The sequence below is a fragment of the Tamandua tetradactyla genome, chromosome 6, assembly GCF_023851605.1.
Source record: "Tamandua tetradactyla isolate mTamTet1 chromosome 6, mTamTet1.pri, whole genome shotgun sequence".
Taxonomy (NCBI): Eukaryota; Metazoa; Chordata; class Mammalia; order Pilosa; family Myrmecophagidae; genus Tamandua; species Tamandua tetradactyla.
Genome location: NC_135332.1, coordinates 73,857,807 through 73,872,124, shown reverse-complemented (window position 1 = coordinate 73,872,124; position 14,318 = coordinate 73,857,807). Strand labels below are relative to the sequence as shown.

Below are 14,318 nucleotides of genomic sequence, written 5' to 3'. Positions count from 1 at the left end.
ATGTTTTAATTTCTCCCTCATTTTTTTTTTTTTTTTTTTTTATTTTTTTTTTAAAGAGAGAGGGAGGAAGGGAAGGAAAGACAGAGAAGGAAGGAAGGATGGAAGAAAGGGAAACATCTTTTTTTAAACATTTTCTTGTTTTTATTATATTTTGTTTGTTTGTTTGTTTTTTACATGGGCTGGGGCCGGGAATCGAACCGGGGTCCTCCGGCATGGCAGGCAAGCACTCTTGCCCGCTGAGCCACCGCGGCCCGCCCTCTCCCTCATTTTTGAAGGACAGTTTTGCTGGATATAGAATTCTTGGTTGGCAGTTTTTCTCTTTTAATAATTTAAATGTATTATCCCACTGTCTTCTCGCCTCCATGGTTTCTGCTGAGAGATCTGCGCATAGTCTTATTGGGCTTGTATGTGATGGATTGCTTTTCTCTGGCTGCTTTCAAGATCCCCTCTCTTTCTCTTTGACCTCTGACATTCTGATTATTAAATGTCTTGGAGTATGTCTATTTAGATCTATTCTCTTTGGGGTATGCTGCACTTCTTGGATCTGTAATTTTAAGTCTTTCATAAGAGTTGGGAAATTTTCAGTGATAATGTCCTCCATTAGTTTTTCTCCTCCTTTTCCCTTCTCTCTCCTTCTGGGACACCCACAACACATATATTCATGCGCTTCATATTGTCTTTCAATTCCCAGTCCTTGCTCATATTTTTCCATTTTTTTCCCTATAGTTTCTGTTTCTTGTTGGATTTCAGATGTTCTGTCCTCCAGTTTTGAAATCCTATGTCTGTCTCTCGAAATCTACCATTGTAGGTTTCCATTGTTTTTTTCATCTCTTCTACTGTGTCTTTCATTCCCATAAGTTCTGTGATTTGTTTTTTCAGACTTTCGGTTTCTTCTTTTTGTTCTTTCCTTGCCTTCTTTATATCCTCCCTCAATTCATTGATTTGGTTTTTGATGAGGTTTTCCATGTCTGATTGTACATTCTGAATTAATTGTTTCAACTCCTGTATGTCATTTGAATTGTTGGTTTGTTCCTTTGACTGGGCCATATCTTCAGTTTTCCTAGTGTGATTTGTTATTTTTTACTGGTGTCTAGGCATTTAATTACCTTAATTAGTTTATTCTGGAGATTGCTTTCACTTCTTTTATCTAGGGTTTTCTTGCTGGATGAATTTGTTGTCTCTCTGTTCTTTGACATTACGTTCAGCTTTATCTGGACCTTTAGCTTAAGTTTTGTTTAACAGAGGAGAATTTTTCAGTTCTTGTTTTCTTATTTCTTGCCCTGCTTGTGTGGTGCCTTTCCCCCCCACACACTTAGGAGGTCTACTTAGATATTATAGACTCCAGCCAGATTTTCCCAGACCAAACTGGCCTCCTATCAGGAGGAAAGAGTCACCTGTGTCGGTTTTCCCTGAGGGTGAGACCCAGCAGGTTGAAAGACTTTCCTGTGAAGTCTCTGGACTCTGTTTTTCTTATCTTGCCCAGTATGTGACACTTGTCTGCCTGCAGGTCCCACCAGCATAATATGATGTGGTACCTTTAATTTTGGCAGACTCTCCCTGCTGGGGTGTGGTGGAGACAGAGAGGTTGTAGGCTGGTTTTAATGGCTTCAAATTACCAAGGCCTGGTGCCTGAATTCCTTGATGGAGAGATTCCACCTGGGTGGGGCTTCACCCCTCCCCTGGGGAAGGCACAAGCTCCAGATAAGCCCCCAAAAGAGCTCACTTCTACCTATTCCTGGGGCAGTTGCAGCCTGAAAAGTCCTGCTGCTGTATTCAGAGGCAGTCAAGCCTTTGTAGATACACAGCCACAAAAACCTCTGTTTCCTTCTTTTTTTTTTTTTCCCCCTTTTTCTGTCAGTCTTGCCCCCTTGGCGCCAGGGCAAAAATGAGCAATCTCCGCTTTGATCAGGTTCACCTAAGTTGGGGGCCTATTTTTAGTAGTCAGAATTTGTTAATTAATTCCACAACTGGCATTTGATTGTGCCCAGTCCCTCTTGCTGGTAAAGTCCTTTCCTTTCCCCTCTGGAAAGTGGCCTGTTGGGGAGGGGCGCTGGCTGCTGCAGCTTTGGGAACTCACGGTTCTGTGGGAGCTCGCAGCCAGTCCAGCTGGTCCAGACTGGGGTACGCTGTGTGTCCAGTCACTATCGTGGCTCCAGGAGCTGTACTGTACTGTTTCTGGTTATTTAGTAGTTGTTCTGTAGGACGAACTAAAATGCGCACGTTGTTAAGCTGCCATCTTTACCCGGAAGTTGCCACTATTGAATGTAAGAACAAATGGTATTTACGTACCACAAAGAGAGTGCTGTAGCACCTGCCTTCCCTTGTCATTTACAGTTTTATTTTATACTTACACAATTGCTATTTTAGATGTATTTGTAAATACTTTATTTCAATCATGTATTGTTCTTACTTGTTCTTAAAGAAGAACCGTGAAATAAAATACAGACAAAAAATGCTTGAAAAATACGTCCAGCCACATGATTGGGTAAAGTAAGTACCCAGGACAAGTTGGGAGCAGTACCGGGCTCCAGAAGCAGCCTTTTTGGCCTTGCCGGGTACAGCCTTCTCTCTTTTACATGGCTTCTCTCCTGACTTGATGAAGATTCTAGTTTCACTGTTTTTGAATTTGATATAAATGAACTCATACCATGTATTCTTTTTGTTATCTTCCATTGTAAATGTTTATATTAGATTTTTTTCCAACCATATTTCTTGTTTTATTTATTTCTCGTGTAAGTGTGAAGTTCTGAGATTTTCATCGTGCTCTTCTGTGTCACTGTGGAGATTTAATTTTGAAACACCTAGTGTATCATGTTAGATTTCTGTTTCTGGGTAAAGAGGTCAAAGAATTCAGAGGCAGTACTTCTCATCAGTGCACCATAGAAAGTGTTGAAAATGCAGCTACATCTCTGTGATGTATAAAGCATCAAGGTCTTGCCACGTAGTCATGGAGGGAGCTTTTCTTCACACTCAAAGGGCTGGCCATGTGGTCCCCCTCCCCGATTTGGAAATTTCCTTTTATCTCAGGAGTATCATGGCAACTTTAATAAAGCTAAGCTCCTGGTAAAAGATTTCTCATTCTTGGCAGTAGCTTGCAAGACTTTATCTACATGAAAACGTTATGTTTTTGACAAGTAAGAAGCATGCCAGAATTGTTAAATTTCTATTTATGTTTAAGCTGTTTTACTGAAAAGTCAAAGACATTGTTTTTAGTCTTCCATACTGTTTTTGCACTTGGGAATACAAGTTTCATGGCTTTCATTTCCAGATGCTTCATTTTATTAATGCCACTTTAGCTTGAGACAAATATATAAAAACACATGGTATCAATTAATTATAAATATAATTTCTACAGTAGTTCTGATGCAGAATCTTAATCTGAAAGACTTTGTTTTCATGATTTTCAGAATAACAAAATGATTTGGAGTTACCTTTTAATCCATGTGTTTTATTTTTTTATCTGTAGAAAATAGGGTTATTAGATAACGTTCATCAAGTCAACTTTTTTCAAATAGTGAATAAATACTCGTTTGGCTTTTATGATTAATTCCATATTAAAAGTTAAGTCATGGGTGAAAAACAAATATAACAAGGTAATACATTGTAGGTAAGCCTGTTGAGGCAGAGAAGCACATATAACTCCTCCGTTGGTCTCATTCCAGCCCTGCATTGTCTTTTTACTGGAATTTGGTGGCAATATTTTTTTTAACAGCCCCAAAGTTTAATGCATTGTGAAAGTACACACTTGAAAAGGGGTGAGCATGGGTGTTCTCCAAAGGAGGAGAAACGCTCTGAGGTCGGGATCCTTGCATTAAAAGGACTTGGAGGGCCCTTCCACCTGTGGTTATGTTAATAAGAGATTGATGAGCTGTACTTTTCATTGGTTCTTTTCCGGTGCCAACCTGAGTGAGGGCTAGGTGTGTGGGGGTGGGGGTGGCTGGATGTCCCTTTCCCTTCTCTCCTTCCCTCACTAATTGCCTCATTCCCCTCTCAGAGAATTCTGTCCCTTAATCTTAAGGGTGCTGAGGTGGGGAGGTCAGTCTTCTGTAACAGCTTCATGCTGACAGAGGGGGTGTTGTCCCTGCCTTTAGCCAATCAAAAGTGATATTTAAGGTTCTTGTTTCATATTGTATAATTTAGAGTTCTTAGCTTTGTGATGTCTGCCTTACTTGTTTATTTTCTTGTAATGTTCTGTACAGCTGAGTTCCCATCTATATCATTTCTCTTTGTCCTGAAGAACTTACTTTGGTGTTTCTTGTACTGGAGGCCTGCTGGCGACAAATTCTCTGAGTTTTTGTTTATCTAAAATGTTTTCATTTTATCTTTGTGTGGAAGAATATTTTTGCTGGATATAGAATTTTGAGTTGTTTTTTTGTTCTTCTTTTTTCCCCCTAGTTAGTACTTTAAGGAAGTCATTCCCTTGTCTTCTGTTCTCTATCGTTTCTTAAGAGAAATCAAAGATTATTCTTTTTTTTAATTAATTTATTTTTTAAACATATAAACACAAACATTCTTACCGTATGATCGTTCCATTCTTGGTGTATAATCAATAACTCACAATATCATCACAAAGTTGTATATTCATCATGATCATTTCTTAGAAGTAGAACATTTGCGTCAATTGAGAAAAAGAAATAAAAAGAAAAAAGAAAAAAATTTATACATACGATACCCCTTATCCCTCCCTCTCATTGATCACTAGCATTTCAATCTACTAAATTTATTTTAACGTGTTCCCCCTATTTATTTTAATCCATGTTTTACTCATCTGTCCAAAAGGTAGATAAAAGGAGGATCAGGCACAAGGTTTTCACAGTCACACAGTCACATTGCGAAAACTGATGATCATTATACAATCATCTTCAAGAAACATGGCTACTGGAACACAGCTCTGCATTTTCAGGCAATTCCCTCCAGCCTCTCCATTACATCTTGACTAACAAGGTGAAATCTACTTAATGTGTAAGAATAACCTCCAGGATAACCTCTCAACTCTGTTTGGAATCTCTCAGCCATTGACACTTTATTTTGTCTCATTTCACTCTTCCCCCTTTTGGTCGAGAAGGTTTCCTCAATCCCTTGATGCCGAGTCTCAGCTCATTCTAGGATTACTGTCCCACGTTGCCAGGAAGGTCATGTCCCACGTAGACAGGGGGAGGGTGGTGAGTTTGCTTGTTGTATTGGCTGGAGACAGAGTCCACATCTGAGCAACAAAAGAGGTTCTCTTGGCGGTGACTCTTGGACCTAATTTTAAGTTCTTATTTGTTGTATTAGTTGATTTTTTCATCGTATTTGAGCAGTTTTTCGCCATCCTGTCTTCAAATATTTTTTGGCCCTATGCTCATTCTCTTTTCCTTTCAAGACTTCTGTTGCACTTATGGTAGATTGTTTGATATTGTCCCGTGGTTCCTGAGCTTATGTTTCTTTCACGTCTCTGTCTTCAGACTGTATTGTTTCTATTCATTCATGTTTAGGTCATTGATACCCTCCTATCATCTTCTCTCTGCTAACAGGCCTGTGCAGCAAATTCTTCATTTCAATTACTGTATTTTTCTGTTTTGGAATTTCCATTTGATTTTTTTTTTTTGGTGGGGGAGGGAGGCATGGTCTGAGAATCAAACCCGGGTCTCCTGCATGAAGGGTGGGCATTCTAACCACTGAACTACCTGTGCACCCTTGATTCTTTTTTATAATTTCTATTTCTCTGTGACATTCTCTCTCTTCATTCATTTAACCATATTTCCCTTAATGTTCTAAACATACCTTCCTTTATTCTTGTACCAGTTACTGTGTCACAAGCAGAAGCCTTTGTTATCTTTTCAACTCAGCATTGTGAAGGGATTGACTCACACGCTGTTCACTGTTTTCCTTGCTGTTTGGTGCATTCCTTTCTCTTGTTGGTGGGCGTAGAGGACATGCCAGCCCTTGGCTGTTACGAGTAGCCCTGCTGTGGGTGTCCTAGAGCCCATCCCCGTGTGTAGGACTCACTTCCTGCAGCATTCTGCACTCGCTAGTTTTCTTCCTCCTGCATTGGCTGTTTCTCTCGATTTTCTTTTCTGAGTCCTCTTCTTCTTTCTGGCTTCCTGCTGGAGGGCCTGGGACTCTGTTCTGTCTAGGTCATTTCATTGGCTTCAGGGTTCTGAAAACCTGCTTTACACTCATGGGCGCTAAATATACAGCTCCAGCTCTGGCCTCTTTTCTGGGCACCAGGCTCAGACACCTACCCTCTACTGAGTTATCTGATAATCATCTCAAATCTAAAAGTACAAGTAGAACCTTGATTTTCCCTTCCAGTCTAGCTCCCTTAACCTTTACTTTAATGGTTCCCTTAGCAGGTTTCACTTTCCACCCAGCTACTTAAGCCAGAAATCTCAGCATCAGTATTTTATCCTCCCTTTCCTTTATTCCACTCCTGTCCCCTCATCCCATCCATTAAGAAGGGCTATTGATGATACCTCTAAACTGATAACCGGAAGCTGTACTCCTCTCTCCATCTCTACTATTGCCTCTTGCCACTGTCCTCTCCTGTCTGGACAGCTGCTTCAGTTGCCTGACAGATATCTCTGCAGCAGCCCTGTTCCCACCTGCATCTGAGTGGTGTTGAAGAAACAGAAAGCAGACTTGGCCACCTCCCTGTCTCTGCCCCTCTCTGGCTTCTCACTGTTCTTGGGAAGGTTTCCAGATGCCTCCCCCAAGCCCATGTGGTCCTGTGTGGTTTGCCTCCCATCTGCCGCTCCAGCCTTGTCTCAGGAATCCTTTTTACTCACTGGCACTGGTCTCTCTCTTCCCAAGCCCGTTCCTGGCCTTTGTACTTGTTCTTGCTTTCCTGGCTCCACACCAGGCAGGCTCTTTTCTCTCCTCACATTGCTGCTTTGTCTCCCCTCTAGAGTGGCCAGAACCTTGTTCTTAGTTACTTTTTGTTCTGAGCACCCGATGCACAGAACTGGGTAGATTTGTTGAATGAATGAATGTCTGGCAGTGTTTATTACTGAATTAATGATATCATTCCACACTTGATTTCTCTTCTGTCATTGGGTTTTAAGATTGAAACTGCGTTTTTATGATTTATTTCAAGAATAGAAAGTAGAGTTTCCAGACATGGCTTTGACTCTCCCTTGATTCAGACTCCAAGTGTGTCATGCAGTCTCATTTACACAAAAGCTTTGCTTCTTTTTGGCCATTTTTCTCATTTTAATTGATATCTGCATGAAAGGTACAAATTTCCTCAAAGGAGAACAAAACAAAAAGAGGAATTTGGTTTACGAGGAGCAGTTTTAACCCTGAAGTGTGGGTGTGCTCTCCCACTGGCCTGGCATGAATGTGGTATGCAGTGATACTTAATAGGGTTTACTAAATCCCTCTTCTTTTGGGCTTATTTTAGGTTGCAAAGGAGTTTGGCTTCCAAAATAATGGCTTCTCAGTTTACATCAATAGAAACAAGACTGGAGAAATAACAGCATCATCCAACAAATCCTTGAACCTACTAAAAATCAAGTAAGTGCCCAGTGGGGAGCTCTCTGGAAATGGGGAGGAAACTACGGCCCTATGTCGGCCTGAGGTGGCTTACTTCATCCTATTTCTTCCTCTCCTCACTCTAATTACAATCCTATTCACCAGCCAGAATTCAAGCCATCATATTTTTTGCAAGGTATTCAGCAGTCCTACTGAATCTGCAGTTACTCTTGAGCCAGATTTGATTGACTTTGCAATATTTTGAGATATATGTCATTGAAGAGAAAGATTTATCATCTTGGGTCCATGTACTGAAATGGGGTAAGCTGCACACTCAGCGTCTTCTCTGGAATAAAAGACCTTGAATGTTGTTCTGTGGGAAGAAATGAAACCAGTGTCTTTTCTGCCTCCAGCCCTGTGTGTTAGGGAGAAGGATTAAGGCTGGCTAAGCATACCTGTCATCTCTTGCGTTTCTTGCCGACAAGGTCCCCAAGAGCACATTGTTCCTTGAAGTTAATCGATAGTGCCAGCAGGGGCTTGAAGGATGCAACTCTCTTGTAGTTACTCTAGAACAGGGGTTGGTTAATGACAGCCTACCCCCAGTTTTGTGAAGGTATGCTATAACAGCCGTGTCCATTAGGTGAGGTATTATCCATGGCTGTCTTCTCATTGCAGGGGCAAAGTTGAGTAGTTTTAACAGAGACCATGTGGCTCACAAAGCCACTTACTCCCTGGCCTGGTATGGAAAGTGTCCTGAGCCCTGTTTACAACAGTTCCGGGCCCACTACTCAACACCCGTAAAGTCAGCCTGGTCCTCTGTTACGGTGCAGTGTGCTTTCCCCCCATTGGGCCATGGATAGCTGCCGGCTGCTCTTTTGTCAACTTGGATGGTCATTTTTAGGTTCACAAATTAGTATATCTAGGGGAAAAAGTATAATTACAGCATTCATTTGTGTTTTTCTTCAGGAAATATTTATTGGGCACCTGCTGTTCACCTCCCACTGAAATTAGATAAAACCTTTCACTGTTGTTTCTGTCCATTTTCAATGTTAATCGGCTCCTCTTTCCTCTTAGTTTGTAAAGACTTTGTGTATCTCAAGGATTGTTTCTCATGACAGTCGTGTGACTGAGTTCCCACTCCATCCCTCACTGCAGCATGTCTTAGGGACAGTGTTTAGCCTCTGTGGGCATTGCCGGCTGTGTCTGCAAAGGGCAGTGGTGCCTCCTTTGGGGGATTGCTGGTTGCTGTGGAGGAGAAGTGATTTGTATGGCACCTGCACAAGAGGAGTACTCAGGATATGAAAGCTTTTTTTTTTCTTCAGCTATTCTAACAGTTGGTTACAAGAAAGAGAGGTTACAGAGTAAAACAGCTTTGAGACCAAGTGATCAGAACTTTAGTGTGTAATATTTGTATTATACCAGAGATCCTGTGACATTAGAAAGTCCCAGATGGGACATTCAGAATGTATGTTTTTATGAATTATCCTATAGTATCTTTTGTGTGTGGTACCATATATATGACATAACATTTCACGTCTTAACCACTTTCGAGTTTACAGTTCATTGGTGTTCATTATAGTCACCATGTTCTGCTACTCTCACCATCATTCATTACCAAAACTTCTATCACCTCAAACGGAAACTTTGTACCTGTTAAGCATTGACTCCCCATCCCCCACCCTGGCCCCTGGTACCCTGTAGTCTTTTTTCTGTTCCTATTAATTTACATATTCTATTTATTTCACATACACAAGGTCATTCAATATTTGTCCTTTTGCATCTGGCTTATTTTTTGTTGTTGTTATTGTTACATGCTTCCTGACTTTATTATGTCTTACAGCTGTGTAATATTCCATCGTATGTATATACCACAGCTTGTTTAGCCACTCGTCTGTTGATGGACGTTTGGGCTGTTTCCATCTCTAGGCAATTGTAAATAATGCTGCTATAAACATAAGTGTGCAAGATCTTCTATTTGCCTTGGGGTCCTCTAGATTCTGTTTGATTTGATGTGGATCTTGTTTTGTTTGTTTCATCCTCCTTGATGCAAATTGTGCTTTTTTTATCTGCAGATTCTTACCTTTGATCATTTCTGGAACATTTTCCATTGTCTTTTCAAGTATTACCCCTCCACCATCCTCTATTATTTCAGTGATTGTGTTTTTCCCTTTAAAAAATTCTGTTTGATTTCTTTTCAAATTTGGTTGGTTGTTTAGGAAAAAACCTTTTTATTATTGAACATTTTGAACATATATAACAGTAGATAAATGCTCATGAACCCTTCAGATACCTTTACCCATCTTGAAGAACTTTCATCTTATGATCAGGCTTGTTCATTTCTGCCCTTTACCCGTTCCCTTCTCCCATTGCTTGTGTGCACACATGCATATTCTCTTTAGCTCTTAACTCATTTTTAGTGTTAATTAAAACATATAGATAGCCTCATAGAACAGTATATGGCTTGATAAATGATTATATGGAATACATTTGCAAGCCCCTCCCAAGTAAAGATACTGAGCCTTGCCAGCCCACCCCAGAAGCTTCTCCCTGAAAGTAGCCAGTGTTCTGGTTCTGTGGATGCCACTTCTTTGCATTTCTTTACTGTTTTGTTACACAGATTTTCATCCCTTACACATTGCAGTTTGGTCTTGCTTATTAAAATGTTTGTTGTATCTTTTACTCCTCCTCATACTCTTCTTCCTTCCCTTTTTTTTTCTTAAACTGTATCTCTTGAAGGAACTTGGGCTGTTGGCCGGGATTGCTGGCTGCACGGTGCCGGTCCATCTGGCGCTTTGCCCTCTGTCCTCTGGGTGTCCTGAAGATTGGAAACTGGGTGTGAAGGCTCCGTCAGACTCAGGTCCCGTCCCTTCAGCAAGACCATAGGCTTAACATGCCCTTTCTTTGGGAGGCACAGGGATCTTGTGGTCACTCTGTTTTGATGTCAGCTGTCAGTGATGCTCAGTGCTTGGGGCCGTGGATTCAGTGGTGGATTACAGCTTAGTGCTGCTCACCCACTGTTCAGTTCTCATTGACTAGCTGGGACCCTTTGAAGAGATATTTGCCCCTTCTGCGATTTGTGTACTCAGGGAAGCAGTCATTTAAGAAGGGCAGGTGCTCGTTTCTACTGGCGTGGCCCCTAGTTCTTGGGCTTTGCAGTGGTTGGAGCTAGGTAATGTATTGCTGCTTTTAGATATAAAATAATTCACAAATTCATGCTGACATTTTGGATTCACATTCAAAACTTAAGGGCTTTATTTAAACATCTTCTTTATAGCTTCTGTTTTCTCTCACTGAACGTCCTGGTTCTCTAAGATATGGGGACAAAAGAATTAGGGCGTCCTGTCCTTGCTTGTGTGCTGTTTGCTTCCCTACATCGCACACAGTAGGCTCTGAAGAACAGCATTCCCTCTTCCCTTGTTTCTCTGTGATGGTGAAGGCTATGGCACCTGCTTCCTCCCCTTTTCCAGCTCTGGCTCTGTGCCTGCTGGGGTTTGGGTATTGTCTTTGTCAGCCCTGCATCCCACTGGCTTTGACTTCACTCCTAGTGTTTTTTTCTTGGCCATGGCTTGACCTCTGAGTGCGTGGGCTGCACTCTCCAAACTCCTTCCCGGGTCCAACCCTGCTCTCTCACCTGGTACTTCCGGGCCTCCAGTATGTCTTCAGGGGCTGGGCAGGGCCTCCCTGTTCTCTGGCCTGCTAGATGCATACTTGCTCCTCTCAGCTGCCCTCCCACAGGAACTGATCTCATGTGGGTCCTTTGGCCATTGGTCTTGGTTTGGTGTGCCGTCTCATGGTTCTGTCTGTCCATATGAGGTGTGACCCTTCTGCATTGTCCTGTCAGAATTCCACCTTGTCGTTTAGAACTGTCCCTTGTTGCTCATATGCTTTCTTCCTTTTGTCCTTTATTTAGCATTTCTTATATAAGTTTATGTTCTAGGTCTCATAATTCCAAAATCTGAAGTGTTTGGTTGTCGAAATCTTGTCTTCTTACTCTGCTCATGATGGCTTGTTTCTCTTGTACATTGGTGATTTTGGAGGGATAGGGGTCAGGTGCATGCTCTGGGAATCAAATCCGGGACTTCTGCGTGGAAGGTGAGCATTCTACCATTGAACCATCTATGTACCCACATTTTTTTTTTTTTTTTTAAGAGCTTATATTCAACCATGCTTTAGTTTTTGGGAATCCTGAAGAAACCTGGGTTTAGTTAACTTTTCTACAGAGGTTTGTATTTGCTTCCTTTGACACAAGGGGGCACTGCTGACCTAGGACTGCTTTGAGTTAACTTCTTATCTTTTGGTTTGCTGAACCAGGTACTATCAGTTCTGCTCTGGATGCATGACATAGAAGGTCTTTGGTTACAGATTCTGAGGTAGCTTTTTTCCCTGCTCCGCAGTGGGTAGAACGGAGGGGATTCATGCTTAGTTTCTATTTCCAGCTGGTGGGTTTTTCCAGCTCTTAGACTTCCTGGTTTTTGGTGGGAGTCTCAGGCCCAGCATCCTGTTTTCGGTAGTAGGTTCAGAGCCCAGTCTTCTGTCAACCCCAGACAGGCCCAGGAGTGGCCTTGGCCCAGAGGGTCACGTTGAGTTGTGTCCCCTTACCGTTCTCATTTCAGTGTGCTGTCAGTGTTTGGGACCCATGGGGATCTCCTTCACTTTGTTTAGAGCTCAGCAATGTGTTTTAACTTTTTTTATTATGTAATATAACATATATACAAAGCAAAGAAAGAAAAAAGCTATAGTTTTCAAAGTAGTCTTCAACAAATAGTTACAGGACAGATCCCATGGTTTGTTATGGGCTACCATACTAACATGTCAGATTTTTCCCTTCTAGCTGCTCCAGAATATAGGGGGCTAGAAGGAATAAGTATATATATTTTTCTCATCACAATCAACTTTTTTTCATTTTTGTATAAATAATATATATACAAAAAAGCAATAAATTTGAAAATATAGCACAACAATTAGTGGTAGAACAGAGTAAAGAGTTTGGTGTGATGTTCTAGTTTGCTGGCTGCCAAAATGCAATATGTAAGAAACAGAATGGCTTTTTAAAAGGGGGAATTTAGTAAGTTGCTAGTTTACAGTTCTAAGGCCGAGAAAATGTCCCAATTAAAGGAAGTTTATAGAAATGTCCAAATTAAGGCACCAAGAAGAGATAACCTTCACTCAAGAAAGGCCGATGGGTTCAGTGTTTCTCTCTCAACTGGGAAGGCACGTGGCGAATATGCTGACAGTCTGGTAGCTTTCTCTCCTGGCTTCTTATGTAATGAACCACCCCTGGGGACAGTCTCCTTCTTCAGCTCCAAAGGTCGCTGGCTGGTGGCCCCTGTTCTTCTCTTGGCCTTGTTGCTTTGCTTTCTCTGTGGCTTTCTCGTGGCTCTAAAAAAGGGACCTTCTCTAAAATGCTTCCTCTTTTAAAGGATTAATGGGTGCAGTCACAACTCCGTAGAAGCTATCTAATCAAAAGTTGCCACCCACAGTTGAGTGGGTTACATCTCCATGGAAACAATCAAAATGCTCCCAGCCAGGAATATTGAATGAGAATTAAAGAACATGGTTTTTCTGGGGTCCACCACAGATTCAAACCGGCACATATGGGTTACAGTTCCTTAATTTTAGGTTTTTACTTCTAGCTCTTCTGAGATACTGGAGAATAAAAGAAATATCAGTTTAATGATTCAGCTGTCATATTCGTTTGTTAAGCCCTACCTTCTCTGTATAACTCCACCATCAACTGTGATCTTTCTATCCCACTCTTCAGGGGTGTTCTAACTTTTTCATGTTGGAAGGGGCTGTCAATAATATGGGGTAGGGAGATGGAACTACCAGCAATATGTTTTAAAGTGTATTTGTTAAAATTGATCTAGCAGCTGGGCCAAGTATTTTATAGCTGAGGAGTGGTTAGGATGATCTGACCTACTGCTGAAAACATACTTCTCTGATTAATATTTGGCTGTGTAATCACCCCTAAGTTATGGAAGGAAATATTGAGAAAGAGGAGAGTACAGAAATAAAGAGGAGGCTTCAACTGAGTCGCTAAATGGCCATGTGTCCTCACAGCTTTTGTCCTTTGGCTTTCCATGTTGCTTCTTGCTATTAATTGGTTTAATGCTTGGCAGTCTGCTCTTCAGTCTTTTTCTCCTGTGTGTTTATCTTGTTGACAGCAGTTAAATATTTATCTAGTGGTAATACTGTGCTATTTCTCTCTGTGCTATTTCTCTCTAAGACTTATGTTGATGTTTTCATGCAGCAAACCATCTCTGTGGTCTTGAAATTGCAGAGGCATAGGAACCCACAGTGCTTCTGTAAACTATTCATGAGTTTAAAATGTTTATTTAACCTTAGGTTGCAACAGTTTGACGGTGTTAGTCAGTCCTTCAGTAAGTCAGCAATGTGAGGCTGGTCAAAGGAAGAGCATTATTTACATTTAAAATTATGGGAAACCAAATACTTCCGGTAGAAATGTGAATTGTTATAGCTTTTTTGTGTGTGTGAAGGAAGCAGTATATCATTGGCTTTAGAGACAAACAGAAGCCCTTTAGTCTAACAATCCCATTCCTGGAATCTACCTGCCCTACTGAAATAAAACCATGTGGCATCTGTGTTTGGATGTTTCCTGAGTGCTGCTTGTGGTGGCAAAAGCCTGCACTATAAGGGTCCCTCAAGGTGAGTGTTGCATAGCACCCATTGCTGGCTTTGATGGAGAATATTGTGCAGCCATTAAAAAGTGCCCATTAGAAGTAGATGGGTTGTGTTGGAGGGATTTTTGTGAGGGAGTGTTGAGTAAGAAGAGCAAGTAGAAGAAAAGTGTGTCTTTGATAGCCCCCCCCCCTTTTTTTTTTAACTTTTTTATTGTATGGTATAAC

General features: G+C 41.3%; 1 protein-coding gene across 2 annotated transcripts in view; it reads left to right on the top strand.

Moving 5' to 3' along the window:
• NPLOC4 (NPL4 homolog, ubiquitin recognition factor) overlaps positions 1–14,318 on the top strand; it is an 87,549-nt gene that overhangs the window by 11,481 nt on the left and 61,750 nt on the right. For both annotated transcript variants that reach the window (XM_077166206.1, XM_077166207.1), the window contains exon 3: positions 7,382–7,494. In XM_077166206.1, coding sequence (XP_077022321.1) covers positions 7,382–7,494 — 113 coding nt within the window. The remainder of the gene's footprint in view (positions 1–7,381; positions 7,495–14,318) is intronic.